Below are 19,188 nucleotides of genomic sequence, written 5' to 3' on the forward strand. Positions count from 1 at the left end.
GTTTAGCAAAATAAGTATAGAACACAACATAGATGAGTTAATTAGTGGTTTTCTAAGTCAGTATTCATACTGCAGGTATCTATTTTTATTTGAGTTTGAAACCATTGGTCTAACCCTTTTGTTTACAGATGGGGAGATTGTGGCCAGAGAGATGAGGTGACTTGCCCACAGTTACACAGAGAGGAAGTGGCAGAGACAGAATTTGTCCTCTAACTCCATCACCCCTTTGTTTAGACAGTGAAATGGTCAGGGAATTGGCAGAAGCCCTGACCCTCACGATATTTGGGAAGGTGTGTTGACAAGGGTCTGGTGTGTCTTGGGATCCTCATGAAGCAGCTGCTGTCATTCTCCTGACCAGCCCTTCCAAGGGCTTGTTCTCAGAAATGTGTCCACACTCATCTTGGGAGCCTAAACCAGACATAATTAGGAAGGTGAGCTCTAGGAACAAAGGAAAGTATCAGCCAGTCAGTAAGCATTGATTAAGCACCTACTGTGTCCCAGTTGGAAATTCAAAGAATCGAAACAGTGCCTGCTTTTGAAGAGATCTGTTCTCTTTAGAGAAGAAAAGTAGAGACAGATGATATAGACAGTGAATGGGGCAGTAACTGGGCAGTAGGGTGTGGCGGGAATCAGAAAAGACTTCTTGGAGAAGATGGTGTTCCAGCTGAATCTGGGAGGAACCCAAAGATTCCAAGAGGAGGAAATGATGAGGAAGGGCCTTTTAGGCATGGATGACAACCTGTCCTGGGAGAAGGGGGGGGGGGGGGCTTTGTGTGTGTGTGTGTGTGTGTGTGTAACAATGTGTGGAGGGAAAGATGAACAGGATGTTTTGAAAAGTAGGAGGGGTCAGGCAGGGAAGGGCAGGATAGAGTAAACAGAGGGTATTCTGTTGGTCCTAGACATAATAGGAAGCTACAGAAGTTTATTGAGTAGGCATAGGGTAGTGTCCTTAGGCTTGCACTTTAGGAAAATCACTGTGACAGCAGGAATGGACTGAGTCAGGGACAAGTTAGGAGTTGAGCCCTCCATTGATTCCCTTCCTCGGATAGAGGTGATGATCTTGGATTGTCAAAAAGGATGCTGGTGGAGCCTGAGAACAGAAAGGTCCTGCCAAGCTGGCCCGGCTGCAGAGACAGGTCCAGGCCTTGCCCAACAAAGGCCAGCCAGGCTCAATTCAGAGATGTTCATGGCCAGGCTGGCCACAAGGTGATGGATTGCTTGGCCACAGCCACTATGAGATTATCTTCCAAATCCAAGAGAGGTTGTGAACTGGCCCTGTGGAGGGGAGGCCCACACCAACAAAAGCAAAATCCTGGAAATACAGAGGTTGGATACAGTACTTATGTGTGCACACATACACACACACACACACACACACACACACACACACACACACACACACACTTTTAACCTACCTTGGAATGGCTTTATTCCTGTTTTTGACCATCAGTTTATCTCACTGTTTAGGTTATAAATTAGCTTCTCTTCCCCCACTTCTCTTACCAACTGTCCATTTTGTCCATTGCAGATGGAGGCAGCTATATCATCGGTGACTTGAGGGTGTCCTCCCCAGACTCTGGGGATGGGGCCTCCTTGAGTCCCACCAGACCCACCTGGGAAATGAATTATCAAGAGGCAGCAATCTACCTCCAGGTAAGTTTTCCTTCCCATCCCGTGTATGGCACCATGTTTGTCAAGAATACCACAGGTCAGTGCATAATTGGTCTGGTGGCCTTCCTAGGTCAAATCATTTCAGTTGGTGACTTAAAGTATCCTAAATAATGAATGTTTTAATCCCTGTCCCATCTCCTCCCATCTGACCCAGACCCACCTTCCTTTAAAATCCCAGGGAAGCCTGGCATTAGTTAATAGACTAAAGGGTTTGACTCAGCACTGTGGGAGTTGTTGGTAGAGTTATGCTGGGGGAGGTGCAGGCAGTTTGCTTTTTAAAATTCCTTAGTTTACTTTGAAACTAAATGCCTTTAAGAATGTATCTGAATTAATCTTCAGCTTTTCTGCCATGATCTGGTCATTCCCACATACCTGAAACTTTTAGCTTTCACATAGGAACTGGCCATTTTCCCCTTCACCCTCCTAACCCCTTGCTGCACTGCCTGTCGAAGCTGACTGTGACCTAATCTGATTCAGGGCATGGATTTGATCCTGGTCTTTTGACATACGCCTATATCCCTTTCCATTCTCTTTGCTTCCATCATTCTGATCTCAGGTGGGCCCTTAGCTTATCCTTGGGATGGAGATGAATTGAATGAATGAATGAACAAATGAATGAATGATTAAGCTCTTACTTTGTGCCAGACACCAGGCTAAGTATACAAATGAAGCAAATCAGTCCCTGCCCTCAGAGCTTCCATTCACACAAGGGAATAGAGGGTGAAGAGTGCGAGGAGCTGCAGGGGAATAGAGTGACCTGGCCCTTCCAGGAAATGTGGCAGAGCTGGCTCAGTCCTCATTGGGAGGGGGAGCTTGAAAAGCATGACAAGCAGGGGGTGATGTACCTGCTGGGAGCCCCATGGCTTGGCTGGAGCCTGGAGAGTGACCTGAGGCTCCCTCTGGGCTTCCCTGAAATCCTGGACCAGGAGGGGCAGGCTCCACTGAGACTGGCAGGATCTCAGGGCAGAAGTTGCTCTGTCAACCAGTAGACCTTTATTGAGCACTTTTTGTATACCAGGACTTAGTGTTGCAGAAACAAAGAAGGAAAAAAGCAGCCTCTGCCCCCAGGGAGGGGACATCCTCAGGAAAGAGGCCCCATCTGTTTCTAGGTGCTTGCAGAGTAGTGGGGAAGTCCCTAGCAGCCTCAGGGACCAGAGGAGCCCCTCCTGAGGTTGGTGCTCCTTAAGGGCCATCTCACAGGAAGCTAGGGATGCTGAGATTGAGTGTGAGGGAGGGCACTGTGGGCATGGGATGGCTAGGGGCCAGGCTGGTGTGGGAGGAACCAGGAACTGTCTTGTGGTGGACATGGAGGGAGGGCAGACAGAACCTGAAGTTGGCTGAAGCTGGAGGACTCAGGCTGAAAAGGGTAGGGGCTAGACAGAATTTTAATTCTATCCTGGAAAGGTAAATGGGGGGTGAAAAGAGCACCCCTGTCTTTTAGGAAAATCATCTTGGCAGCAAAGAGACTTGAGCCAGGGATACCAGTTAGGAAACAGTCTCTGTCATTCAGGCCAGGAGGGCTAGGGCCTAAGTTGGAGGGGCTGGGGGAGCATGGACTAGGGAAGCACGGAAGGATTTTAGGGTGGGTCAGAGCCACAAGATTTGAATGGATCCGCTGCCTGTACACAGTTGGCAATCAATAAATGTTGAAGTTGTCTGAGAGAAGAAGGGTGGTATCCTTGACTGCCATGGGGTATTCAGATGTTAGGGAAAGTTGGAAAGGGAGAGTCTGGGAGGAAGGACAAGTGAGTTCTGCTTAGACTCGCAGATGCATCCCCAACATCCTGCTGGAGATGTCCAGATGATGGTGGGTGATGTGGGACTGGAGTTTTGAAGAAAGCCAAAGCAGCCAAGAACCAGACAGCCAGAGGGGAGGAAGCTGAGAGGGAAGACCAGTGGTTGGGGTAGGAGATAGTATAAAAGTCATGAATTTCCTGTTTTCCCCAAGGCCACTACCTGACCAGAAGCTTCTTATTCAAGTTATCAAATGGCGGCTGTGTGCCAACACTATGATGAGGCCTCCTGGTGTAGGAGGAACGCAGAGGGATGGTCCGGTTGCTCCCTCCGCAGTGACTGTGATTGTTTGTCCCAACGCCAACCTTTTACATTCTCAGGCTTCCTTGTGGTTATATTGAGTAAAGAGAAAATGGTTTCCATTCCTTTAGCTCACAGCTGCCTGTGCAGTGACTCTGTGCTAGGGGAGGAGGAGGCCCTGACATACCACATGAACTGGGGGAGGCCCTGGTAATGATCCTAGAGACCCAGGGAGTGCTTCCTTCCCCTGCTTTAAATGGGAAGATTGTAAGGGAGGAAAGTTTTATTATAGAAGGAAAAGACTGTTTCCCTAATCTCTTTTTTGACTTTCCTGCCTGCTCAGATCTGGCTAACTGGTCCCACTTGGCCATGAGCATTCTGAGAGCTCAAGACTCATCTTCCATTCTTCTTTTGGAGGCTCCATATGCTCATGTGTCCTGCATTAGTTATTATTTGCTGAGCATTCACGTTAGAGCCATGATAGAATATTTCTCTGGAGCTTCCAGAGCCAGTCTTGGCCTTGATGTCCCTCTGGTTGGTCTCTGCCTTCCCCAGTGGGTAGGAAGGGTGTGAGGCCTGACCCCAGAAGACCAACCTGTCCTTTCTTTCCTTTTTTCCTGATGAAACTCATTTGACTTTCCCAGGTCAGAAGACTTGGGATCTTCCTTTGGAACTTGGGCTCAGGATTAGATAAATCAGGAGTAGCCCCCCCAGTCCTTGCTGGGGGCAACTGGCCTCACCCAGGGTCAGGGATGTCCACCTTCACATCCAAGTCACCCTCATAGAATAGCTTCCTAAACTGAGAGCCCTGATTCTGACTTGGACTTGGAAGGAGCCGACTGGGACATTTGTCAGTAATGTTCAACAGAAGTTCCCCAAAGCACAGTGTATCCCCCTAGAAATTGGAGCTGCTGTGGAAAATCCAAGCTGTGAGAGAGGCCCTAGAGCCCTGAGTCATCCTTTGTTCCAGGGCCTACCCTTCTTTCCAGATGACAGCAGTGAGACCTCTGGTGCAGGCAAGCAATTTGTCCAAGCCTGAAGGCCCCCCAGGCTGCCCCAAGGATCGACATGACCCACCTGTCACAGGGGGAGCCTCCTGAGCCCGAGGTGGCAGGGGCTTTGAGCCCCTGGGCTTGTCTCGTCTCCAACTACATGTTTCAGGAGAGGGCCTAGCCAGTGGTATCCCATTCTGGGGTCCCTGGGTGCATGACTGCCTCTCCTTGGCTACTGGGAGATCCTTGAATGGGACAGAGCACTGGAGCTGGAGAAGGGAAGGCCTGGGACCTGGACTGTCACCTCCATCTGCCTCAGTCTCCTCATCTGTAACATGGGGAATCATAGTCACACCTCTTCTCAGGGTTGTGAAGATCAAACAAGACAATATTTGTCAAGTGATTATTATTAAACACACACGGGCACATGGGAGACTCATGAGAAATGCCTGTTTCCTTCCCATATCCCAAACTATGGGAGCCCTGACCCCAGGGCTGAAGTCAGGTCTTTCCACTGATTCAGCATCTATTGATTCCTGGGTTGAGACTATCTGAGTGTTATCTGTGTCAGCCGAGGTGAAGGAATTGAGAGGAGACTCAGTTCAGTTGAACAAACATTTAGCAAATGCCTGTCACCTGCCAAGGACCAGGCCAGGCCCCAGCTTACAAATACACAAAACCTTGAGAGAATGACAGGTCCAAGAGAAGAAATAGTGAGGGAACAGATTGTAGGAGAAGAGGGGAAGCTCCTGGCAGTTGGCCTTCCACAAGACCACTGTCCACAAGGCCACCCTTCTCTGGGCCTGTCTACAGCTCAAATACATTTCATGGGAGAAGCAGGGAGTATGTATAAAAGCCATTCCATTTTACTATAAGGAAGGAAAGGCTTGTAGAAGGCAGTACTTGAACAGCAGTTTGAGGGGAGATGGCATGAGGCCGGCATATTGCCTGAGATTGCAACACCTCAGAAGGAAGGAAGGATCAGAATGTGGACTGATAGCCATAGTGAATAAGAAGCTCCAGAATGGTTACTCTTCACCCCAATGGACCTTTTTGGACTTAAACCAACATTGTCATTCACAGAAACTAGCATTTATTAATCATCTGCTATATGTTGATACCATCCTAGGGATACAACAAAAGGCAAACGACAGGTCTTGTCCTTGGTGAGGAGACAACACGCAAAGGATAATGAATACACAAGATGCAGAGAGTGTAAAGGTGTAAAGGGGAGGAGAGGCAGGGTGGTGAAGGCATGAAAGGATTCTTACAAATGAGGAAGTTTAAGCTGAATCATAAATGGAACCCAGAGAAGCATGGAGGTAGAACTGAGAGAGGGTATTCAAAGCAGGGTGCCAGCATTCACAGAACGCTGGACCTAGAGTAAGTGAGACCTGTGTTCAAACCCAGTCATAGACACTTCCTGACCATGTGACCCTGGACAAGTCACTTAGCCTTCTTTGTCTGTTTCCTCATCTGTAAAATGAGTGGAAAAGGAAATGGCAAATTTTTTTTATTTTTATTTTTATTTTTAGGTTTTTGCAAGGCAAATGGGGTTAAGTGGCTTGCCCAAGTCCACACAGCTAGGTAATTATTAAGTGTCTGAGACCGGATTTGAACCCAGGTACTCCTGACTCCAGGGCCAGTGCTTTATCCACTACACCACCTAGCCACCCCTGAAATGGCAAATTTTTGCAGAAAAAACCTCAAATGGGATCCCAAAGAGTCAGATGTGAACAACCACATCAAGCTCTAGGTATGGGAGGTCACCAAAGGAAGTGTTGGGAGCCAGGGTCTCTAAGCTGTTTGACACAGTTGTGGCAAGAAGACTCAAGGCAGCCACACCACATGATGGAACATTTCCTTCTTCAATATATATAGGAATTCCATGTATACCAATATTTGTAGGATTAATATTGATTGCAAAATTTACTCACCCTAATAGTGGAATGACTATAAAGGAAGGATTCCAGAGAAATTCCTTGAATAAAACAGATTGTAAACTCTGTCCAAATTTAACAGGACTGCCTCTCCCTGGGGCATACAAAAGGCTTCAACATTATGAAATCTTTGGGAAACCCAACACTGGGAATTCCAAGGAGATGTCAGAAAATATACAGGGAAAACAGATACAAGATGGGTTAGGTAGAATTCCAGGGAAATTAACAGTTTTGCCTCCCTTACCATACACAGGAATATATGATAAAGATGGTGTAAGAATAGTTAGTATAGGTGACTGATATATGAACTCTAACAGTCTTAGTTTATTGGGAAAGAATAAAAAAGTCACAGAAACTGGTTTCTATCAACAAGGTCTAAAAGGAAAAATGGTTATTGAAGGAGTCAATGGATGGGTGGGCAAACATAACTGCCTTTACTATAGGTTGTCATGGGAATGTATCGAAAAGCATTACATACACAGAAACATAAAAAACATTCCATTGAATGAATTGCTTAATTAATAACTTTAAATGAATTAATAATTTTACAATGCAGCAACGAACTAGGTAACAGATAGGTTGAGGTCATCACGGTCTGAGCAGGGATAAAAATTAATTAACTATATGATTGATAATGAAACTTGTAACCATAAGGAGGAAATAAGAGGCGTCATGTTTGAGGAATAGCAAGAAGGACCCAGGTCACTGGTTCAAAAACTGTGCAAAGGGGAAGGTAGGCTGCAAAGAACTTTAAATGCCCAACAGAGAATTTGTCTAGTTTATTCTGGAGGTGATAAGTAATAGGGGTCCACATGGTCAGGGGAGAATAGTCTCGCAGCTTGTTGGAGAATGGATGGATGGACTGAGAAGCAAGGAGGCTGACAAGCAGGCTTCCAGGTGGGAGAGAAGGAGGACTTGTGCTGAGGGGAGAGAAGGGGGCATATGAAAAACTTGTTGTGAAGGTGCAAAGTCCAAGACTCATCAGCCATTCAGCCATGAAGAGAGTGCATGTGGGGATTGAAGAAAACACAGAATCTTCCTGTTCTGTGGGAGGGAGGGCTCAGGAGGCAAAGGGGAACCTGAGAAGAGTGAGCCAGCTTTCCTTCTTTTCCATCACTCTCCCATGAACTTCATGGCCATGTCTTAATGTTGCTTTTTGTGAGAGGCACCTGGAGGGGCAACAGGTTGAGTCAGGTCTTGGGAAGGGAAGGTCACTTCACCCCTTTACCCCCTAGCCAAATCTCCTCTTGTCTCATCCTCAGTGTCCTCCCCCCTGCCCGGGTTCTGAATCTCTTTGCCTTCTGCTCTTGGTGTTTCAGGAAGGTGAGAATAATGACAAATTCTTCACCCACCCCAAGAATGCCCATGCCCTGGCTGCCTACCTCTTTGTCCACAACCACCTGTTCTATCTGATGGAGCTGACCACAGCCTTGCTCCTGTTGCTGCTCTCTCTCTGCGAGGCTCCCGCTGTCCCTGCTCTCCGGCTTGGCATTTATGTGAGTGTCCTAGGTCATCCTGGGAGAGACCTGGGTGAAGGGGCACCCAGGGGTGGGGAAAGTATTCCTTTTGCTTTTCAATTACAGAAAGGTATGAAAGAGCAAGAGAATGAATGCCCATTGAGAAGGTTATTTTAAACCTCAACCCCTTGGCCTCCTCATGCATCTACCCTCTGGGTAGATATCCAGGCATTTCTTGCTAAGAAGAGATCTAGAATTAGAGAAGCCACAGCTTAAGGAGCCCATTCATTGCTTCATCTACCCTATATGTCCCTGCTCCCATCTGATGCTCATTTAACCTTGAAAATCCAAGCCAACCTGGACTTCCTCAGATTGTCTTGGGGAACTGGCTTCCCAGCCTTCCCAAGTGAGGGAAACAGAGCGGGAGGATGAAGGACCACACCAGCTGGTCATCCAACTACTGTTTCACTTCTCAGAGGACAAATGGAACATAACAGAGATACTGTGCTCAGAGAAACTGCATTTACTTTCAAGATAAAAAGATTAACCCAGGGACCCTCCGTGTTACTGTGCCCCATGGTATCCCCTTGGTGCAGGTGGGAAATCCCCAAGGATTTCAAACACCAGTTAGACAGTTCCCATTTTACCTAATCCATTTTTACTCCCTTTTAAAGAAAAGCTGTTTTGTCAACACACAACCTTGGCTTTGTCATAGTGTCTCAGGATCATGATTGTCTTTTGCGGGGTGGGGGGGGTTGGCAAGGCAAATGGGGTTAAGTCGCCACATGGCTAGGTGATTATTAAGCATCTGAGGCCAGATTTGACCTCAGGGACTCCTGACTCCAGGGCCGGTGCTCTATCCACTGTGCCATCTAGCCGCCCTGATCATGATTGTCTTTAACAGAAATTGTGAGCTTGTGTTTAGATGGGACAAGATGACCTCATTATCTAGACTATACCTGGAGAAATCTGAAGCCAGGTTGAGGAGAAAGACTAGAGATTGTCTAGCAACCCTACCTCAGCTTAAAGATGAAGAAACTGAGGCCCAGAAATGTGAAAAACATTGCCTAGATTCATACAAGAAGTAAGCAGTAGCAGCAGGACATGAACCTAGTCTTTCTGCCTCCAACACCAGGGTTCCTCCATCAACCCCAGATGCCAGCCTGAGGATGCTTTATCTCCAGGCAGTTGATCACATCTGTCCAAATCCTCATCTTAGGGTGTGGGGGTGGCTATTGAGCTTCTTATTGTACCCTTTGGGGATGTTTACAGGTGCATGCGACCCTAGAACTGTTTGCCCTGATGGTGGTTGTCTTTGAGCTGTGTATGAAGATGCGATGGCTGGGCTTCCACACTTTCATCCGGCATAAACGGACCATGGTCAAGGTATTGCCTCTGATTGGCTATCTCCATTCAGCAGAGAGATTACAAAGGGAAAGATGCACAGAATTGGCAGTTTATTGGACTGGGAAGTGACCGGGAAGTCTGATGACTCTCAAAATTTTGAACCTGGATGACTTAGAAAATGGGCATGTTTTTGTTTATTTACTTTGGGGGGAAGCAGTTAGGGTGAAGTGACTTGCCTGGGGTCACAGAGCTAGTCAGTGTCTGAGACCAGATTTGAATTCAGGGTTTCCTGGCACCAGGTCTGGTGCTCTCCACCTAGCTGCCCCTATGGGCATATTCATAAAGCAGTGGAAGAAAGAGCTTTGGAGGAATATGGTGAGATCTAGAAGCTGCTGCCCACATGCTCTGTCTAGGCCAATGGTCACCTGAGCCAAAGGAAATCAAGATAGTTTCCCTGGTTTTGAGATATTTACAGTCTAGTCAGGGTGACATATGAGCCTATATAGGGCATGAGGCCATACCAGAATGAGGGATAAAGCTGGTGATGCTGGAAGAATTCTGAGCTGGGTGGTACATGCTCATAAGATGTAGGTTTAAAGCTTGGACCTGCCCCTTCATGCTGTGTGACCTTGGGTAAGACGCTCAGCCTCTCTGGGCCTCCTTTGTCTCATGGGTTTGTATCAAGTTTCCCAGCTCACAGAGTAGGCAGCAAAGCGCATTGTGAGCCATAAAGCATGAGAGGAGTGTTGCTGCTGTTAAATATGTCTGCCATCGCCAGTTGGGTTAGGGATAGTCTGGGGAGGTGGGACAAGGGGGAAGGAGGAACAAGCAAGTTGCTGACGGTGGCCCAGATGTGGATAGCCTTGTGGGAGGCCTGCTCCAAGAGGCCCTTCAGGACTCCCTTGGCTCTTTAAGTTATGAGACTCTATAGATAGAGGTAAGATTGTCCCTGCCCTTCCACCCATCCCTACCTGCTGCTTAGTTCCCTTGTTCTTTGGGCAGCTCAGGGTCTCTTCCTTAGTAGCTGCTGTGCCAGGGAAGTGGGCACTGAAGTCAGTAGGGTTGCTTTAGGGAGACTGCAGAGTCTCCCACAAGATGTTTCGATGGGCCAGCTTCACTTGGCCTCCCTCTCCACAGACAGTCGTACTGCTGGTCCAGTTTGTTGAAGCCATTGTAGTGCTGGTTCGTCAGACGTCACATGTGCGGGTGACCCGGGCCCTGCGCTGCATCTTCCTGGTGGACTGCCGATACTGTGGTGCTGTCCGTCGGTGAGGAGGAGGCGACGGGGTTGGAGGGGGCTGGGCTGTTAGTCAGACTTCTGGGTCCTCAAAGTGGGACCTCTGGCAGTGAGCAGAGACGGCTACCTTTCATGGAGTCATTCTAGGCTGCCATCATCACTGAAAGGAATCAGCTGCCAAGGACCAGGCCCTATGTCTTTGGCCAAGAGCCTTCAGAGCGTCTGGGTAATGGGGTTTGGACAGGCCAGCAAGGTCACCAAGGCTTAGATTGATGTGTGAAGTGAGTGTTTGCCATTTCTGCCTCCATCTGCCAATGACTCCTTGGTAGGATGATTGGGAATGGTCCAGATTCTGTCTGTTCTCTTGGCTGCTTCTTCTCGGGATATGGCTCATATTGGAAACAGTAGAACTCGGGTAACTGGGGGACTAACTAGTTCTATGAACCAGTAACATCTGCTTTGTGCCCATCTCTGTAAGCTGGGGAATAGAGGTTCTAATAGTAGACACGCGATCTCTCCCACCAAACCACCAAGAGGTCAGCCTCCTGGGGCTTGCTCTTCGGACTGCTTTCCCTCCCAATCCAAGAAGTCTGCTTTAATCCCCCAGGACCCACTGTCCTGGCTTCTGGCCATTGCAGCAAAGGGACACGCTCTTGCGGGGCAGTTACCCCGTAGTGTTCTCCAAGACTCCCACTCCCTAACTCTGTCCAGGGCAAGAGGGGCTTAGGGGAGGGAAATAGAATAACCCCTCACTCTGTAGAGAGGTTCATGGGTTTCAGAACATTGACCTGCATTCTTTCACTTGAACCTGAGGTTGGCAGAAGAGCTGTTATGCCCATTTTTTTTTTAGGTTTTTGCAAGGCAGTGGGGTTAAGTGACTTGCCCAAAGCCACACAGCTAGGTAATTATTAAATGTCTGAGGCCGGATTTGAACTCAGGTACTCCTGACTCCAGGGCCGGTGCTCTATCTACTGTGCCACCTAGCTGCCCCATGTTATGCCCATTTTAAAGATGTGGAAAGGCTAAGGAATTGAAGAGTCAGGATTTGAATTCAAAACTTGTTACTCCACACCTACCACTGTTTTCCATTACAGCCAGCTCCCCTCCGCCTCCCCTCCCCACCCAGACCCTGGCATGTGACCCACTCCCAACATTTCTTTTCTCCCAGCAACCTGCGGCAAATCTTCCAGTCTCTGCCTCCCTTCATCGACATCCTGCTGCTGCTTCTCTTCTTCATGGTGATCTTTGCCATCTTGGGTGAGTGCCCTCTTCCTCCCAGTGACCCCAGAATCCCATCAGTCTGCCTTCATGCCAAGGCATGATCCTGGTGCAGACTTCGAGATTTACGTGTACCTGCTTCTGAGCAGAAAGACAGGGCTTGGTTTAGGGAGTGCTCCCATCATACCTCTGGGAAAAGAGAGAGGCCCAGGAGAGTGGGAGGGCAGTCCTGAGGGCCAAGCCTTGGTCACCCTAAGCTGCATCAAAAACTCCAGGTCCTTCCCCCATCCATTCACCTTCCTTCTGTCCTGTAGTTGAACTTGACTTGGGCTCCCTCGGGAAAAATACTGAGGGGCCAAGAGAGTTGGCCCCTTCCCCTCACATTGCTGTCAGAGACGGACCTTTGGGGTCTTGGGAGCAGGAAGGGAAAGGCCAGAGATGCTTGGGACAGATGTGGCCAGCTTTGGGCCCCTCATCCAACTGCCAGACCCTCTAAGCCCACCTTGTGTGTTGTTTCTTCCATCTCCTAGGATTTTATTTGTTCTCCCCAAATCCCTCGGACCCGGTAAGTAGTGGACAGATTTGAATCTGTTTTTCTTGAGATCTTTCCCCTCAGTCAAGGCAGCCGAATGGTCACAGTTAGCTTGTATCAGAGGATCCAGGTTGTCGCTGGCATGTCATCATCGCTTAGTCCACAAACTTTAGTTAGCTTGAACTGTGCGTAGACATTGGCCTGTAGAGAGGAGTGGCCTGCCCTCAAGGAACTTCTGCTTTATTAGAGACAAGTATATCTGTAAGTATGTACAGGATAGAGAGAGCCCATGTAAGTCACTATAAAGCAAATCAATTAGGCCCATAGAGATGCCCCTTCTTACCTTGGAGACCTCAGAACGTAGAAGAGGCTAAAGATCCATGGAGGGCAGAGACTATCCCTGAGGAGGTCGTTAAGCTCGGCATGGCCAGGGGTCCAGCAGTAAACACCCACTGGGCCTAGAAGCCTGACTTCCCACTTCAACTTTCCCTGGGGTCAAGGAGCAAGGAACAAGAAGGGTACGAGAGTTACCTTATCCCAGCTCACAGGCCTGGCCTTGGGCAGCTCTCGCTTAGGCTCCTCTCCGCTCCTTTTCAGTACTTCAATACCTTGGAGAACAGCATCGTCAGCCTCTTCGTCTTGCTTACCACGGCTAAGTAAGTGTCTGTTCTGGGTGGGGCCCCAGGTAGCCAACCAATTCACCTTGGGAGCATCTTAGTGTTTGCCATTGTGCTTCCTTCCCCAAAAAACTCCTGGGTTACTCAGTCCAAACTTCCTACTTCCCTTCCTGAAAAATAGTTTCTTCTCCCAGAAAGGCTTAGTGACCATTCTTTTTGACCTTTGGCACTGGTAGTCCAGGGGACTTTCCTGCCCTTTTCCTCAGAGATTTGCAGTGTCCTCACAGTGGGAGGTGGGAGGCTTCCTGGTTATGGAATAAGCCAGGATTTATTGATGCTTTAGCAAGGAAGGCAACCTAGGACTCTGGCATCTATTAGGGAGATGTCCCCGAGCCTGTTAAAAGTGATGTTCCTGAAGGTATCCAGGCTCTCAGTTAACCTGATGTGCCCACACCCACCTGTGAGGGGGGCAGATGTTTCCCCCATGGGGAGTAGCCAGAATTCTGAGGAGAAGCAAAGCCATAAACCCCTTTGAATCTTTGGCTCCCTCTGTCCCTGCCACATAGAACCTGGTAAGGGGCCCACCAGCCCTTGGTCCTGGTGCTTCTTTGGCCTAGATTGTCTGTTCCCAGGAAGGGAAGAAAGACAGGATGCTGGAGGGGCTGTCCTTGGGGCAAGGGCAGTAGGCCCATCTGCCCCTGCTGCCCACAACTCAACTCTCTGACTCAAGACCAGCTGGCTTAGGTCAGAGCTGTGGAAGGGTGGGCTGACTCCCTCTGCCTCTGTTGGGGTACAGCTTCCCGGATGTTATGATGCCTTCATACTCCCGGAGCCCCTGGTCCTGTATCTTCTTCATCGTGTACCTCTCCATTGAACTCTACTTCATCATGAACTTGGTGAGTGGGCAGCAAGAAGTCTTCAACCATCTCTTCTGTAGCCCTGGGCTAGGCCTGAGGCTCAGGGTGAGGGGGGGTGAGGGTGACAAAAGACATGGACCCCACTGCTAGACTTGGTAATATCTGAAAGAACAATGAGTCCCACCTATAAGAGTATAGAGGAGGAAATAGGCACAGAATGAGGAAGGGATTTGCTCATGGCTCCAATAGTCACACAGTGAGGATTGGACCCTGGCTCGATATGGCACCCTGACCCCCATACCTGATGCGTGTGCAGCAATGGCAAACAGTCTAAGGCCAATTAGAAATAAGTTAGCCATGGTAGAGTAACCCAGGAGAGGAACGTTACTGATTCAAGTAAACAAATACAGATTACAAATCTAAGTGTGAAATACTGAGGCAAGAATGGAAAAGTAGAATAGCCCCCACTCTCAAGGATCTTATACCTACATCCCCTTCCCCTTGCACACAACATACCCAATGTGCATGGACTTGCCCATACACAGATATGTGTGGATGCATGTGCACATACACAGTAAATTCAAGGTAATTTAAGGAAGGAAAGAGCACTAAATTGGCACCATCCTGTATTGCTGGATCTGGCTTGGCCATTGTACCTTGAAGGCAAGGATGGTTTCTGGGAGGCAGGTGAAGAGGGAGCCCAGGCAGCTGCAGTGGAGGGATGGCCTTGGTGCTGCACCAAGACTGGATCTCGAAAGTCATTCTGGAACTAGCTCAGAGGTCAATGTGCTGGACATAGACAGTATGAGATGAAGCATTGAAGCTCCAATTCTCCTGGCAGATGAAGTAAGTTGGTGAAGAATCTGAACTGTCAAAGAGACAAAAGAGCCTGTGTCTGATACTAGAGATAGTGGGGAACTCTTGAAAGCTTTGAAGCAAGGGAGCACTCAGAGAGAACTCAGCCTTAAGGTTGGGTCTTTTGGCATCTCTGGTTGTTGGATGGATGGGAACAGAGTCTGACAGCAGGGCCATGGATCAACCAAGAAACCTGTCTTGTGTCCAGGGGAGAGGTGATGAGACTGGACTAGAGTTGTGAGACAAGGGAGAGAAGCATTGAATGTCATTGGGGTAGAATGGATGAGAAGAGACAACTGGCAGGATGTGGTGAGAGGTACAGAGGGAAGATTCAGAGAGGACTTGGGGTCACTATGTCTGTGGTCGGAACAGTTATATTATAGCAGTATCAGTTATACAAGCAGTATCAGTTATACAGGTAAGAAGGATAGAATGTTTAGTCCTGTGCTTTAGAAAAACAGAACCAATGTAGGGGAAACTAGGCAGTGTGTCCTTCAGAATTTGGATAAGCGGATGTGGATCTGCAAAGCTGAAGCAGGGATGATAAGGAAAGTCCTTGGAAAAGGACTTGCCCTTGGCAAGACCATGAGACCTTGGAGGGGGGAGCACCCTGTCTGGGGAGACACTGGAGCCCAGCATCAGCGGGTGACTTGTGAGTGCTGTACCCAGCCGGGAGCTCCAAAGTTCTAGGTCTTGTATGTTTCTTTTTCAAGAAGCATTACCTATTTCACCACAGGAGAAACCTGCTTGTAAAGTGGAAAATGCCCCATATTTATGAATTTTTGTTCCCTTGCAGCTCCTGGCTGTTGTGTTTGACACATTCAACGACATTGAGAAGCGCAAATTCAAGTCATTATTGCTTCACAAGCGCACGGCCATCCAGCATGCATTTGGCCTGCTCATCAGCCAGAGGGTACGGAGGAACAGGGCAGCCACCACAAATGGGGGACACATGGACACATGTGTGGACACATACATGTGGTCACATGAACAGAAACATACAAACCCAGACACATGGGTATATACACACACATATAGGCACATGGGCATACATACACACACACACACACACACACACACACACAGTGGTTGAGCTCAGAGGAATGGGGGAATGGGTCCCCAGGAAGCAATGACCATACACCGATCCTGCCTCTGCGGAGGGAAAGACATGACAGCATGAGGTTATGCAGGAACTTATCTCCTCCCACCCTCCTCAATCTAGAGGCAATGGACAGGAGGCATCACTTGCCCAGCATCACCGCTTTAATGCAGACACCTAGATCTAGTTGATGGCAGACCCAGGTCTGCCAAGAGAGGGACTTTCTGTGGCCACACTCACATCTTCTGTCCTTCCTTTCTCTGCCCTTTCCAGAGACCCTCAGGGATCTCCTTCCGGCAATTTGAAGGCCTGATGAGATTTTACAAGCCCCGAATGGGAGCCCGGGAGCGTTATCTCACTTTCAAAGCCCTGAATCAAAGCAATGCACCTCTGCTCAGGTAGGACTTTACCTATTGGACTTGGCCAGAAGAAATGAAAGGGCAGTGTGATTCAGTGGGTCTAAACCCTGACTTGGTCACTTCCCATCTGATCATGTACATCCCTGGGGATCCTTGGACAAGTCACTTCACCTGGCTGGGCCATTTGTAAAATGAAATGCTTGGACTCTATGTCCTGGAAGGTCTAGTGCTATAATCCCAAGTGAATGGGGAGGGTCCCTTCCCAGAGAAGCATTCTGACTGATTTTCAGTGTAGCCCCAGAAAGGTGTCCTTGAGGACTTGAATTAACAGGAGGATCCCATAGACTTCACTAAAAGCCCAAGAAGGCCAATGCCCAGAGAGGAACTGGACCCCTTGCATGGGGTCTTCCTGGGCAGATGGCTATCAGTGTCCTGCTCTCATCTCTACTGTGAATACAGATGTTTCCCTCCAAAGGTGTCCTCAGGTATCAAGTATTCCCAGAGTGTTGTTAACATTGGCTCTAATGAGCAAAATGACTTAAGCTGAGCAGCCCCTGACCCTGCCAAGGCCCGCTTCAAGGGTGAGAATACAAGCCCTACTGGGTTGAGTAAATTGTCACTTTGAGATCCAGATCCATCCCCTGGTCCAAGGATGTGAGTCATCCATTGGTGCTCCTTTAGGGGCATTGGAGCTTGGGGTTTCAAAGAATGATTCCAAGGGAAGAATGGGCAGAGCCAAAGACCTAGGGTTTGGGAGTTTTCTGCTCTCTCCAAGGTGCTGAGGAGGAGGCAGCTTAACAGAGCATTGCCTTTGGAGATGGCAGACCTTTCTGTTCTTAGTGTGACCTTGACCAAGGCAACTTCTCTTCCCTCATCCTCAGTGTCTGCCACTATCAAATGAAGGGATTGCACTTAGTTGACCTCTGAGGTCCCTCCCAGCTCTAAATTGGAGATCTTGTACTGTGTCTTGGCCCCTTCATTTGGAGTGGGCCCCCACTGTCCCCAGCCAAGCTTCCTTGGGCCTCTCCTCCATAACTCTGGGCTGGGAGCTGGAGAGTCCATGGAGCTTGTGGTGACTTGCCCCCCTCCCCCTTTGCCCTGACAGCCTGAAGGATTTTTACAATATCTATGAAGTTGTTGCCTTAAAGTGGAAGGTGAGTGCACTTGGGAGAAGGACTGAGGAGCAGGGGAGACTCAGGAACCCTGAGAGCTGGGCTTGGCTTATGGGCCTTCATTGCCTTGTGTGAACCCACAGAATGGAACTCATTGAAGCCAGATGCCTAAGGGTTAATCGCATAGCCACTTAAATGGGAAGAGAGAGGGAGGGTGGGAGGAAGGAAGGGAAGATGGGAGGGAGGAAGGAAGGAAGAAGAGGGAAGAAGGGAGAGAGGAAAGGGTGAAAAGAAAGAGAAAAGAGTAACTTTGTAATAGCTTCCCAGGGTAGGTCCAGTTATGAGCTTCAGTCTCCATTCTTCCCTCTCTTTTTTGGGACAGGCAAAGCGCAACAAAGAGCATTGGTTTGATGAGCTTCCCCGCACAGCCTTTCTCATTTTCAAAGGTAAAAATACAGTAAACAGAAAAGAAAAAATATAATTGGAATGAATGCCTTGTCATTATAATGACTAATTTGGGTCCCCCCTCTTCCCCACCATCTTTGGGGTGAGGGACCAGAGCTGGAAGGTGTTTTCATATGTGGTTGACAGGTTCATTGGTTTGACTGAACTGCTTTTTGGCCTCTTTGTTTTAAAATCTTTGTACAAAGGATGACTCTGGGTAATAGGAATACTTGGAAATAAGAATGTTTTGAAAATAGATCAGTAGATTTGGGGGGTTTTGTTTTGTTTTAGAAAGGTAAATGGCTAAGTGGCACAGTGGATAGAGTACTGGCCCTGGAGTCAGGAGTACCTGAGTTCAAATATGGCCTCAGACACTTAATCATTACCTAGCTGTGTGGCCTTGGGCAAGTCACTTAACCATATTTGCCTTACAAAAACCTAAAAAAAAAGAAAAAGAAAGAAAGAAAGAAAGGTAAATGTCTGTGGAGTCAGTGGAGGTTCTTGGCTGACCATTATCTGAAATATAGGTGGAGGCTTCTAGGCCTGACCTCCAGGGTCAGGCAATGAATGGGTAGCTCTTCAATGGAAATGTCACATGTGCTCCCATCTCAGTTCTACCCTTGAATTGACCAAGAAGGAAACATTTTTAACTAAGTACCTCCTGTGGTAGATTCTGTGCTGGCCAAGAAGCAGTCATTCATTTATTTTTACATTTAATTGTTATCATATTTTTCCTCAGTTACGTGCAAACCAAAATTTTCCATGTGTTTTTAATATTTTGAATTCCAAATCTTTCCCCTCTTCCCTCCTTGAGAAGACAAGCAGTTTGATATAGATTATACATGTGCAGTCATGCAAAACATTCCCATATTAGCCAGACGCATTTATTAAGTACCTGCTGTATACTCCCCGGTACTGACCAGGACCCAGCAATCCAACAGTGACGGCCTTCTGGGAGCTGCCATTCTACCCAAAGAATAGTTTTGCTTTTCGAGCTATAGGTGGTCAGTGTATGTATTTGAACACACAGAAGGGATTTCTCTGTAAATGTTCCAATGGCCTATCTAGGCTTAGAGCTGACAAGAGCACTGGATTCTTTAGTCCAGAGCTGCTGGTCATTGAAGGCAGAAGTGAAGGAAGACCTCCCCTCAAGGAACTTACAGTCTCCTGGGAAGAATATAGATACAGACGCATATGGATGGATGTTGAAAAACTTTCATTGCCTGTATTTGGAAAAATAAAATATCAATAAAAAAAATTAAAAGAAAAAAGAAAATAGATACACACTCAAGAATGGATAGATTATATTCCAGGGAGTCAGAGAAGGGAAGAACAGGAAAGGTTTAATACGAGGTGGGGGTAAAGGAAGGCATGTTTGAACAATTGTGCTGATAAATTATGCAAATGGTGCTTTTTT

At 48.0% G+C, this 19,188-nt stretch overlaps 1 protein-coding gene across 3 annotated transcripts in view; it reads left to right on the plus strand.

Annotated features, from left to right (window-relative positions):
* TPCN1 (two pore segment channel 1) overlaps positions 1-19,188 on the plus strand; it is a 54,347-nt gene that overhangs the window by 20,978 nt on the left and 14,181 nt on the right. For 2 of the 3 annotated variants that reach the window (XM_074205810.1, XM_074205812.1), the window contains exons 3-14: positions 1,529-1,653; positions 7,957-8,133; positions 9,367-9,480; positions 10,579-10,709; positions 11,847-11,935; positions 12,427-12,461; positions 13,026-13,084; positions 13,842-13,941; positions 15,554-15,670; positions 16,130-16,254; positions 17,321-17,369; positions 17,710-17,773. In XM_074205810.1, coding sequence (XP_074061911.1) covers positions 1,529-1,653; positions 7,957-8,133; positions 9,367-9,480; positions 10,579-10,709; positions 11,847-11,935; positions 12,427-12,461; positions 13,026-13,084; positions 13,842-13,941; positions 15,554-15,670; positions 16,130-16,254; positions 17,321-17,369; positions 17,710-17,773 — 1,185 coding nt within the window. The remainder of the gene's footprint in view (positions 1-1,528; positions 1,654-7,956; positions 8,134-9,366; positions 9,481-10,578; positions 10,710-11,846; positions 11,936-12,426; positions 12,462-13,025; positions 13,085-13,841; positions 13,942-15,553; positions 15,671-16,129; positions 16,255-17,320; positions 17,370-17,709; positions 17,774-19,188) is intronic. The other variant, XM_074205813.1, reaches the window with a different exon arrangement.

The sequence above is a fragment of the Macrotis lagotis genome, chromosome X (genome assembly GCF_037893015.1).
Source record: "Macrotis lagotis isolate mMagLag1 chromosome X, bilby.v1.9.chrom.fasta, whole genome shotgun sequence".
NCBI lineage: Eukaryota > Metazoa > Chordata > Mammalia > Peramelemorphia > Peramelidae > Macrotis > Macrotis lagotis.